Raw genomic sequence first — 12,727 nt, forward strand, 5'->3', positions numbered from 1 at the left:
ATTCCCCCTTGTCCAAAGTGGGGAATGACAGAAAAAGTTTGAGAACCACTGCCTTAATGGCTGCTCTGAGCAGATTCTTTCAACAAATTGCATGTTTTAGCATCTTTATATTCCAGTAAAGGATTATTAGATTATAGTTACAAATTATTTCAAAAATCGATTAAATCCAATTCTTTTTTTCTTCCTTGCTCTTTTTACATCAGCACTGTTATTTACAATCCATAATAGGCAACTGTTTTGATTGTCTTTTTTCTGGAACATATTTCCTCTTCCATCTGATCTGAATAGACAGTTTAAAATACCTTCACAGTTGTGGGTTTTCCTTTGCTGTACAGTTATATAGTGGTTTTTACACACATATATTTTTATTGACTAATTTGCTTTGCACCTGAATGCACCACTGTGGGACGTAGACTCTCTCTTTTATTTTATTTTTTACATGACTATATAGCTGGTCCTTCTCAGGGGAAATCATTTGCAGACCACAAAAACATACAGTATGACAGAAAAAAAAAATACAGGAAGTTGATTTAGTCAGACTTGGATTTTAGATATTTGAAGTTGCTTTTGTTGGGAAATTCCTGCCTTATTGTTCCGTGCTGCTGTCTTCTGATTTTTCACCCCCTTTCCTCCTTTTCTTCAGGTTACTTGTTGCCCTGGTGACACAGACATCAACAGTATCAGCGTTCCAGTGGAGTTCATCTCCCGCCACAACTGCCAAGGCATGTTCACCTTCGTGGACCATCGCTGCGTGGCCTCTACTGGCTACCAGCCGCAGGTAAACACAGCCCACCAATGACGGCATTCTTAAGTTGCTTAACTTGCTCAAGATAATTTAATTTCCTATATTTCTAATGTTGCAGGAATTACTGGGGAAGACTATCCTAGATTTTTGTCACCCTGAAGACCAGGGGTTGCTAAGAGACAGCTTTGACCAGGTACCAAACAAAAGCTTGTTTTGATCTCACTTCATTATTTTCAATGTCCTGTTCCTGTTGCTTTTATTTATGCATTTTAGAGGATCGAGTACATGTACAGTCCTGTACTTCCTTAACCTTGTCTAATTTGAAAGAAACATTTGTTTTTTCCCCGGAAAGTTTCTCTAGAACTTCATTCTGCAAATCTGATGTTCTTATTAGAATAATTTTTTTTCAAATGTACATCAGGTGCTTGTCTTATGAGACATTTCCCTTAAATCGTGGTCTGCATGTCTGCACATAAAGGAAGCTGGAAAAAACGAAAGATTAATTCAGCTGTAATTACATGGCGTAGAATATATTTGGAAAGTTTATTGATTTCATTTCTTCATCTAAAAAGTGAGACTCATGTTATGTAGATTTATTACACAACGAGTGATACGTTTTTAAGAATTTAACTCTTTAATAGTTGGTTAGGATTCCAGAAAATTTTACAGAAGTCTAATAAAAGGGACTTGTAATTCAGAAATGTTTTGGTTTGCACAGTCATGGGGAAAATGCTGATTTGACACTTTATCCAGCAGACATTCATTGATTCCTCTCACATGGAGGAAAAACCACAATTAGCATTACTATAGAAGGATGCTATCTTAAAACATATGGAAATGGAAAGTTGTGTGGAAAAAAAAAAAAATAGTGGAGTTCTCCCCTCTTAAAAAAAGAAAAGGTTCACAGATGAACTGCTGGAACGACTGCCTTTTAAGTTCTATTGCAGAACCTATTGACAGGTTTTTGGGAATAATTGCAACATGCGGACTGCTGAAAAACATGGGACTTTACCATCCATTTACCATGGAGAATTCATACTGTCTGCATGTTATACTCTTCTGCAGGATAACATTTTCTTAAATATGTATTTTGATTAGCTAGAAGCTAAATATTTATATAACTAAATGGAAAGATAGAAATGTTTCTTTCTGGATTCAATGATGTGAATGTCTTAAATTCTGCTTTGTATTTATGTTATGAGGTCATACTTGGAGTCAAATATAACTAACTAAAAAAAAAAAAAAATTCAAGGCTCTACAGACTGTGATACACCAACACCAGTGGTTAGACGTACTTTTTTAATAATATCTGTAAAAAATGAAGCTGAGCACCATGTTTTTTCGTCTTCAGGTGGTGAAGCTGAAAGGCCAGGTTCTTTCTGTCATGTTTCGGTTCCGTGCCAAATCAAGGGAATGGATGCTGATGAGAACGAGCTCCTTTACTTTCCAGAACCCCTTTTCAGAGGAGATCGAATACATCATCTGTACCAACGTCAACGTCAAGTGAGTAACACTTGCACCGTGACTCAGCCTAATAGAGTGCATAGAGAAATGATGGAAGTTATGAAATGTGCCTGTTGAGAAATGTTAGCTCTGTTTGGATGCTTATCAATTTCCCTCAAGTCCTCAGTTCCTCCTGAACCTCAAAAAGAACCTCTCGTTTCAAAAAAAAAAAGGAAATATAAAAGCTCTTACTGATCACTTTCTCCCAACACTTCTGCTCTTCACCCAACAATGATTGTTGGGAAGTAGAAACTCATCCCAGGACCCCCTCACCCCCATCTCCTCTCCCGGGGCTCCGTTGCCCCTGGGTCAAAGCAGCCCAAATGGCCATCCTGTCGTGCTCAGCCCAGGCCGGCTGGCCACCAGGTGAGATCGGACCTGAGGAGCCGTTCCTCCCACCTTAGGGGAGACTGATGGGATGCTGCTTGTGGGAGTCTGTAGCTGTTTCTAGCCGGCTAAAGTGTTTCCTGTCATTTTTTCCCCCCTTATTTCCCATTCTGGGTGACTCCTCCTCCTGTCATTCAATAACTATCAATAAAAAAGGAAGCATGTCTTCTAAACCTTGAAATGTAGTTCTCTGACAAACCTTTAATGGAAGTGGGGTAGCATATAAGCTATGTGTGAAACTTCTCTTCACCTCTCTTGTTTATGGTTACTGGTGGCGGGTTGTGGTGTTTTTGGGATTTCTCAATCATCAGTGGAGAGAAGGGTTAGTGAAACAAGTGCTTTCTTGGTGGACACCAGTCAAATCACTTGTTTTGTCTTTGCTTATGCAGACAGCTACAGCAGCAGCAGCAGCAGGCTGACCTGGAGGGAGGTGTAACAAGGGATGGGATGTATGAGGCTGGACCGATCTCTCTTCCACCCCAGGTGAGTGTTCACGGTTTCAGAAAAATCATCAATATGCTGCTCCGACACTGGATTAATTCAGCACATAAAGCTTCTGACCAAACCTGATTTCCATCTAACCCTGCACACCATCCCAGCCTTTGAGATATTTTAACTAATGCTGCATTTGTGTCTTTGTGTCAGCTAACACTAGAATTTTTGCTGTTTTGTTTTAACTTACTTTGTTTGAAACTGACCCTGCAGAAATGTCAGATGTTAATAAGTCCAAACGCAGCTATTCGGTTCTGATGTGGAGCAGGTACCATGAGGCAGACGGATCCAAGTTTTTTATAGTTTCTATCACTGGAATAATTTGTGTGAAGGGTCAAAAACCCTAGGTTGTTTGGGGGGAAATAAGGATTTTATATCTACAGCAATATGGCTGAACAAGATATGCAAACTACAATGGAGCTTCACTTTTTTTAAAGCAAAACTTGAGAAGAACATGGCTGATCAGCTGGTATACTGACAACAGGTTTGGGGAGATGCAATGGCATGATCACCTCTGCTCTCATGTTTAGATGCTAAAACTACTATAAGCATTTGATAGGTTGTTTGACCTAAGTTGTTTAATTTATGTAAACTTGGGTCAATAGAAACCTAATAAAATAACTAGAAACCAATAGAGATATTAGCTGTGGTAAATGCGCACCCCCCTAGAAGAAAACACTGTAACCGTGTCACAACTCTGATGATGATGCAAACTGATAAATGAAAGTGCAAACTGATATGGCTGCTTCCTGTAGTCACCATGAGCAAGCAGGTTTGAACTGCAACGTGTTATTAACAAATATATGATGCATTTTGTGAAGAATCCTAGAATTATTCAAACAGCCACACTATTACATTGCAGAGTCCAGTTCTTATTTTTTGTGTTTTAAGTAGAAGTTGACACATATAGACTGGGGGTCATGTGAAAATGTGCTTCTTTAGTGCTTGATAAATATTAAAGACAACTTTGTACTTAACAGTACAAATGGTAATCCCATTTTTGACACAGGTCTAAATTGGTCTAAATTAGGTCTAAATTGTCTTGGCATTACAAGGCATTTATGTATATTATCTCTGAATTTTTTTTAAATATCAATACCCTGTTAATTTAAATCTACTTTGACCTTTAAGCAGTGGTAGCTAAGGGGGAAATTCTCAGAAATAAAACCAAAATTGCCAAAGTAGAAAGAAGAATGTTTTTGTTCTTTGCTTTTTTGGAGCAATGAAGATTTTATTCATCTGTGTGTAATGCATCATTCATAGTAGATCAGGAAGTGTTTGCCTTTGAATGGAAACCTTGTGTATCTAAAACCATTCCTTTATTGTACACTGTCAGTCAGTTACATTAACTAATAGGATGTGTTGAACTAGATCTGCTATTTTCACAACTTTTGTGAGACACTTCTATGAATTTCCTATAACTGTAATGTTTGGCACAATTATTTTTACAGCATGTTATGTTTAATGTTATAGTTCAAGATTTCAAGAAGTTCAAGAACCTTCCACATCAATGCCTTTTGCACCACGTCTCTTTTACATTGTTGACATTTTGATCACTGCTGCTCTTTGAAAATGGAAATGTTAATTTCACTGCAAAGCTGCTCATTCACTGTTGAAAAAGCTGTATGTATTGAAATTTTGCTTTTTATACACTCTGTGTATACAAAAAGACAGTGTGTCTAGGTCTAAGATTTGTTCCCCTAGATAATAAGATTTTAATTTAGCCTTGATAAATACCCTTTTGTATCCTTTTTTCTTGGTACTTGTTCTTTCAACTTTTGTAATCCCTCTGTTTCAGATGCCAGTACAGCCGGTGACAGCGGCGGGGCCAGACCACAGCAAAAGCATAGAGAAGCCAGAGATCTATCCTCCCCTCTTCCAAGGGCCAAATCAATCCAAGACCATGCCAACCAACCCTGCACCATCTACTCAGATCTACACCAACAACTTTTCTACTGGTCGCTCCAGTGATTCTTACAGGTAGGAAACACTTTGTTTGAATAAGTTTAATTGCATATTTTGTTCTCAACCTCCGGATATCAAACTGGTTACTTTTCTTTACTGTGAATCTGTTCTGTTCTGCTAGATTGTCTCAAATTCTGTTACTGCTCATCTGCATTAAAAGCAGCCTGGGAATCTGTTAGTTCTGCTTAGTTAGCTGTTGGTGTGATTTTACTTCTGATTATTAATTTAATAGAAGACTCTAGCCAAAGCAGCTGAAAAGTGAGGAGTATTATGCACCTCTGGTCAGAAAACAGTGGAACAGATATAGTGCAAGGCAAATATCGTTTTAGAAGTCTCGGTATAAAGGAAACGTTCTTTTAAAATGTGTAAGCTTATTTTAAGGAATTTGATGCCTTTTGCAGCTGCCCCTCTCCCAGAGACTGGGCTTTAACACTAGGACTCCCAGAATTCTGATACTAGTACAACTCCCACTGGCCATTTGAAATTACAATTTTATTTACAGAAATTGATTGATTACCTCCGAACATTTCCCCCAGACCACATTTTCACATTTATGACAAACATCCTATAAGCATTTTTTTTGTGCAGAGCTGAAGCTCCTGGTGCTGTTTTCTTTGCTTCGCCAAAGCTGCTCTTTAGTCGCGGAGGAGCTGGTAACCTGCGGTTTGTGCTCAATTGTTTTACCAGTTCAAGGATAAAATGTCTCTGTGGGACAGTGTGACGTTCAAAGAAGCTCCTGAACAAAACCAACGCGTTTACAGCTGCTATGATCGTAAAATACAGCCACAAGACGCCTTCGCGTTGGAGCTCGAATACTTTTTAATCATCTGATCCAACATGCCAACCTGTGTGTAATTATATATAAACCACAGGCACTGGTGTGGCTTTTGTGCTGCTGAGGTGTGGGCAGTGCTATCCAAAGCTTGAAAAAAACTTTCCCTATTCTCTGATGGGTCACTGATACATCTGCGTTTTGCCGGGGGGTGGACGAACATCCTCAGACTCGCTGTCAGAATCTGAGCCGCTTCCTACCAGGTCGTCCTCATCGGTCTCTCCTTCTCCGCCCTAATTGCTATCATCAATATTTTTAAGCATTTCTAAAGCCATTTTCGCTGTTAGATTTTTTTTTTCTTCTGAAAGCCATTTTTCCATATTAGCCAAAGAGTTGTAGGCAGAATGTTGGTTGCTAGGCAATGCAATGCAACTAATAGAGCTGTCAAAATGACAGCTGTGGGAGATCGAGGTAAAATTAACCATATTTACTTTTTAAATTTAAAAGAAACTATGTGAAAATGCATGATTTATAGAAATAGGAAAAATTCGTTAGCATGAATGAAATGATTAATGTAAATAAAGTTCTTTCCCTTTAAAATCTCAGAGCTGTCAAAATGACGGCATTGGCAGTTCTAGTTTTAAGGCATCATTGAAGCCAGTGCTCTAAATCTTAATTTTCCCCTCTGTAGACCAGTTGGTATTCCACCCCAGATGACACAGCCAGCACACTCGGCAGCTCAGATGCTGCCTCACATGTCTCGTCAGAACGGAGCCCCCTCCGTTACCCCATCAAGCACTAACGGCCCCCTACATGGAGAACCGCCAGGAGGATGGCCCGGGCCTGCACCAGCTGTCCGTCCTCAGTTTAATAACCAGGTTAGCTAAAACGGTCTATTCTTCCTCGTTTTGTTGGAGTAATTTATTCTTGATTAGTGACAGGAAAAGCTTTTAGTGTTACTCCTCTTTGCCACCAGGTTGCTTCTCAGGCAGCGAAGGCATTGTCTCAACAGTTTTCTCCAATAGCGGGGTTCGGTGGTGGCTCTTCTAACTCCTTCAGTCAGATGCCTACAGGTGCTGCTCCCACCCCTACAAATGGCACAAACTACTCCCAGATGAATCCCCGCGCCACCCTCAACACAAACGGCTATGGTGGGTTGTAGAAGTGGATAACAGCTTTTGAAAGCAACCTAGCAAGAAAGCACAACACCTACAAATACACTACACTACAACGTAGGGTTGATTGTCACCTGCTTAATCAGATGTATTTGCTGTAATTTATGGAATATTAATTCTTCTCAGTAAGAGAAAATGCCAAAAGATAATATCTGGTATCAGTTCAAGACCTTAATTTCAGGACAATGATCTGAATAACCCCTACCTATTAATGATTTCAAAAAGATAAAAAAACAAGAAAAAACTGATGCTTGAACATGCTAATGTGGGTAAATTGAAGCTAATCCATTAGGAAGTATGGTTTTTATAGATTAGACTCATTGTTAATTATGAATGCTTGATGGTGGTTGCTGCCTCCAAGTGTGACACAGCAGCTATTAAATGTAGGGGACTTTGTTTTCCACATAACCTCAAGTTGATTATTTTCCCATCACCTTCCTCACATTTCTACTCTCCTTCGTCCCCCTCAGTTTAGTTTTTGTTCTAGGGTCAGTCAATGGTTACTTTACAAAACTCAGGCTAAGTCAGTTAATCTGAAGAGTTTAAACATCTTAACCCAGGTTATTTGCTGTTTTCATGCAGAAGTATTTGACTCTGTTCATTCTTACCAGTATGTCCTCCGTCTTAGATGGATCCCAATCGGGAGCCCAGTTCCCATCTCGAGCTGCAGAGACGGTGTGGCCTCAGTGGCAGAGCCAGCAGCAGCAGCATCCTCAGAATAACGGAGAGCAGCATCCTCACGCTCAGGGAAACCAGGACATGTTTCCTGTGAGTGATGGCCAACTTACCACATTTCAAGCATTTTCTACTGCCGTCGTTTAAAACGGTTTCATTCTCTCAATTTCTTCTCTTCTAGGATGTGCTGTCAATGCTAGAACACCCTGCTAACTTCAACAGTGAAGACTTTGAGCTTCCCATGTACCCACCGTATAACGAGTGACCTGGTCTGCAGCGCTCCGCTTACCTTCTTTCTCTCCCTGGGTGAATCTTCACATCCTCTGCTCATGAACTCTTCCTCAGATAGCGGCAGTCTTCCCTTTCTGTTTATGACCTCAGCTGTTAAGCCAGTTAAAGATGAAGGGATATTTTACTGCACATAAATGAAATAGAAAATAAAAAAATGTACTTAAAAAATTTAATATTGGTCTCACATTATTCCAGTTATTGTAAGAGATTGCTCCAGCTAGCACTACCCAAAGCTTCATATCGGTGTTATAGACATGTGATATCAGTATGTATGAATATAAAGATATTTTAAAAACACACAATCGCACAACACCACTTGAATGGACTGCACAAAACAAAAAACACTCTCCTACAGGCTAAATAAGTACACACAGAAAATGGCCTTTTTATTGTAGTATTTCAGTGTGTTTTCTCAGGATCAATAGAATATTTTCCTATTTTACTCCTTAGCAGGTATACTAATTGTTTCAGACAACGATTTTACAATCTTGGGAAATAACAGGGATATAATTAATCATTTAATTAGATAATTTTGTTTATTTGAACTGAATCCACTGCATGTATTTGCATGATCAAACATATTTTAACATTTTGCAGCTTAATGTGGAGATAATGTAGACATGGTTGGCTTCACCAATAAAACTTCTCTTTTTTTTTTTTACCCATCGAGTTACTTAAACAATGAATGGCAGCATTTTTCTTTTCATTCAGTCTCTGCTGGTAACATGCTTTTTCTTTTTTCCTCCCATCATTGCACACAGTATAGTAATCAAACGGCTGTGGGGTATCTGCCTTGCTTCATCTACACTGTATTTGTGAGCTTTTTCTACTCTATTTGTAAAAGAAATGTATATGTATAGAAAAAAATCATTAGCAATAAGTGGCAAACAGGAATTGTGTATCTTTTAAAGCCATTTTACCACTCAGTTTTTATTTTTTTAATATTTTAAAAATGCAGTGATGTGATTGTAATTCTCTGATTTGAATTATGCTTCCTAAGTATTTTATTGACCTATCTGTCGCTCCTCACTCGTTGGTATTTTACGGTTAGATCAGGGTATTCATGAATTAAACGCGTGGACCTACATGTGAGAATGTACAAACAGGTTATATCTTCTGGCTCAGTGTTTCTTTTTTTGTTTTCCTCTTGTGATATTTTTGCAAACAAGATTTCTTCTGGACAGCTTTCATAGAGGAGCGATGTGAGATGTTAAAGTGTTGATTAAAGGTCGAGTGTTTGTCCTGGTCTGTGTTCAACACTTGCAATAGCAGACTGTGTAGATAAATCCACGTTTTCTGATCTTCCAGAGGATGGCATGTTGGTGATTGTGTTTGTTCTTTGACGTTTTTTGTGCTAAAAGCAACTGATTGCTCTGTATCCAGGTTTATCTTCACTCTTAGAAACACAAATATATAAATATTCTGTATATGTTTATGAAATTTTAAGAGAAATATTTGTTTTTTTCTGTCTTTTATATTAAATTGTTATATTGCCAAGAATCAAAAGTTTGTGTCTTTTATTTGTGCAAACATCAATGTTTCCCTTTAAAATTTCATGTAAAACAAATGGTTAAAGTATGAACAACACTCTACCTCCAACTATTTCCCTACTCGCCCAGCAACTATTTGTCAAAATTAGTAGACAGGGCGTCTGCCTTACGGACTTAAACTGGTAGTTGGTTCTACATGAGGAGTCTGATGACTAAAAGATCTTCCTCCAGTTCTACTTTAAAAATAGTTGTGAACCAGTAGTAAACCTACAGATTGAGATTGAAGTTCTCTGTTAGGAACAAGGAACAACTGGTTATTGATGCTAGATGGGAATTTGGTTGTTTAGGGCTTTATATGTGAGGAGCATGAATCAATTCTATTCTGGATTTAACAAGAATGCAAGATAAAAGAAATATTAACTTCCTTATGACTTTAATTTTCATCAGAACTCTGGCTGAAAATTATAACCCACTATATAAAATGTAGCATTGAGTTCCAACAAAATCAACATGGAATTTTTTTACACATCAATAGGATGTAAATAGCTTTAATTGGCTTAGTGTTGTGCTGCGGCAAATAAAAAACATCAACAAAGCATACGGAAGTTTTTCATCCAAAATACATTTGTTTAAAAAATGTGCATAGTTGTAGATGTCTAATTTCCTATTAATTACCGTGAGCTGAAGCTTCTTTAAATGAAGCCAAGCTAGGAGGATTTATCAGTGTCATATTTGGCCTCAGAGTTCCACAAATCAGTGGTTTCATGGTCCATGAGCATTCAATCTATCCACTTCAGATTTTGTTTATGACTTGATCGTGTATTTGCATTTCCTTTCCTCCTCTTAAAACATTCTGGTGAAGATCTGATGACAACTGCAGGGTTCAGGTTGCACCTTCATCACTCTATCCTTGTTTTTCGACACCTGGGATGAACACTGATTAATATAATGTTTGAAGACACTGATGGATGCTTTCCAATAACATTTACCTTTTAGCGTCTAAATATATTTACTTGAATTTACTTGTAATTCAATGGCCTCCTTCTCATTCTTGTATTCTATTTTTTGTTTTATTTGAACATACCTCAATTTTAACCTGCACCTCTGTTAAGCAATCTGCACTAAAGTCGGGATCAGTTTCCAACCCCTCTTAACTAGATTACAGGAAAAGCATCATATCATCTTTCTCTCTGAATCTTATCCTTTCTTCTCCCTTGTGATTCCATTTCCTAAATTCAAAAACCATTGTGGTCATGCAATAATTTCAGATATTGTGCTGGTGTGTGAAGCTGTGTAAACTGGTTCAGAAATATGGCAAACTGCCTGTGCTTAATAAAAGATGCACACAGCATTAAAAGAGACATTTACAGGTTATCCCTTCTATTTTATTAGTATCTGCTTAGAAATGACATCAGACTTAATATTTTATAAATTCTTTTTTTTGTGTTCTAAAAAGACGCATTTGGGTTCCAGTCACAGGAATGACCTGTCTGTTACCAAACTCCTTATTAACTATTCAAGGAGGCCGCAGGTGCCAAACAGGGTGCCTGTCTTTGGCGTATACCGCATGTTTCTGTGTTTGAAGGAAAAAGAAGAAACTAACTTTTTTTTGTCCTTTTTTCTTTCTCTCTGGGATCTAATAGATAAAAAGATATTTTGGGGTAACATATGTTTGTTGACATGGACCCCCCAGCCAACCCTTGGAGAGGATTTGAAGTGGATGTGGACCTTGGTTTTGCCCTTTTCTTTTTCTTCCTCCTCTGCTTCTTTTTGCTCGTGACAATTGTGCGCTGTGCTAACCTGGTGCTGGATCCGTACAGCGCTGTTTCTGTGTCTACTTACATGGAGGAGCAGGAGGAGGAAACAGAGGAATGAGAAAAACAAAAGAATAACATGGAATACTTGGTGAGATAGTCTGAATTATAAGGAGACATCAGGCTTCATGTTTTTGGGATGTTGCACAGTTGATGATACTTGCATCTTTTTTCAATTTTGCATAAAACACAAAAGAAATCTGAACAGGGAAGGGGGCGAAAAAAATACAGCAAAGGTATAACAGAATCTAAGTTTAGTGAATGTGGGGGTCACGCAGGTCCTAAAAGGTTTGTCTGTCGTTCCAGTCTTACTGAGGGTAAGTCCTTTCCGATTTTTGTAATCAAACCTCTTTCTCCAGTGTTGTTTCAGGTGTTTGTACTTGATCCTCAGCTGGTAGTTCATTTCCTCCATTGTGAAGATTTCCTCTACTATTGATATCCATTGCGTCAGGTGTGCAGAGTCACTTATTAACAATTTTCTGGTAATCGCCTTTTTAGCTGCCACTATCAAGATTTTGAGGACATAGATGTCTTTCCTGTGTTTCCCTTCCCTCTCCAGCCAGCCTAAGTACATAATTCGTGGGTCCTTGTGTATCTTGTATCATATTATTTCTTCTATAGCCTGAACAACCTGATCCCCGTAGATTTGTATTTTTTGTACATTTCCAAAATATATGAGAGTGACTGGCATTCATCTATCCATATTGTCTCCAACATTGTTGTTGAGTATGGAATAATCTATTTTGGAATTGAGGCGTTATGAAGTAGCGTATTAAATTTTTCCATTCAAATTCCCTCCAGTGTTTAGAGCTTGTGGAGGAGTGTTGAGTTTTGCACATTGAAAGCCAGTCACTCTTTGACAGTTTCACTTTTAACTCCTATTTGGACTTTTTGTAAGCTTTTATATAGCTTAGATACAACTTTTGTTGGGGTTTTCGTGTATGCATCTACAAAGAATTAAATCAACTAATTTCCTTCCGGTGATAATACTTTCTCCACCTCATTGGTATAGAAGTGTCTTAGCTGTAGGTATCTGAAAAAATCTCTGTTATTTAGTTCAAATTCTCTTCTGATTTTATTGAATGTTTTAAATGTTTTGCCTTCTACTAGTGTGCAGATAGCTGTTATCCCCTTTCTCCTACAATCTATAAATGTGCCATCCAAGTCTTTTGGTTTGAATCTCGTTGACTGAGAGGGCCACATTAATAGTTTACTATCCCCTTCTGATTTGTATTTTTTAAGTATCTCATACCATATTTTAAGAGTTTCTTCTAAAATTGTGTTTTCTGAGGTTTTACTTATTCTCCCTTTTTCCCAAAGCCTGGTTTTTATTTGTATTTGGAATATGTTGAGTTATAGTTGTTTCCATTTGGCTGATACTTCTGCATCTTTAAATAAAGTGATGCTACATATATTCA

General features: G+C 38.0%; 1 protein-coding gene across 7 annotated transcripts in view; it reads left to right on the forward strand.

The window, feature by feature from the left end:
- LOC107088815 (aryl hydrocarbon receptor nuclear translocator-like) overlaps window positions 1–9,499 on the forward strand; it is a 19,394-nt gene extending 9,895 nt beyond the window's left edge. For 4 of the 7 annotated variants that reach the window (XM_015381224.1, XM_015381225.1, XM_015381226.1 and 1 more), the window contains 10 exons: window positions 644–778; window positions 864–938; window positions 2,097–2,248; window positions 2,498–2,614; window positions 3,025–3,118; window positions 4,926–5,107; window positions 6,556–6,742; window positions 6,841–7,015; window positions 7,668–7,807; window positions 7,896–9,499. In XM_015381224.1, coding sequence (XP_015236710.1) covers window positions 644–778; window positions 864–938; window positions 2,097–2,248; window positions 2,498–2,614; window positions 3,025–3,118; window positions 4,926–5,107; window positions 6,556–6,742; window positions 6,841–7,015; window positions 7,668–7,807; window positions 7,896–7,979 — 1,341 coding nt within the window. In that variant the 3' untranslated portion in view covers window positions 7,980–9,499. The remainder of the gene's footprint in view (window positions 1–643; window positions 779–863; window positions 939–2,096; window positions 2,249–2,497; window positions 2,615–3,024; window positions 3,119–4,925; window positions 5,108–6,555; window positions 6,743–6,840; window positions 7,016–7,667; window positions 7,808–7,895) is intronic. The other 3 variants (XM_015381228.1, XM_015381229.1, XM_015381230.1) reach the window with 1 other exon arrangement.
- The last annotated feature ends 3,228 nt before the right edge of the window (window positions 9,500–12,727 follow it).

This window comes from Cyprinodon variegatus, unplaced genomic scaffold, assembly GCF_000732505.1.
Source record: "Cyprinodon variegatus isolate N-32 unplaced genomic scaffold, C_variegatus-1.0 Scaffold229, whole genome shotgun sequence".
In the NCBI taxonomy this organism is placed as follows: domain Eukaryota; kingdom Metazoa; phylum Chordata; class Actinopteri; order Cyprinodontiformes; family Cyprinodontidae; genus Cyprinodon; species Cyprinodon variegatus.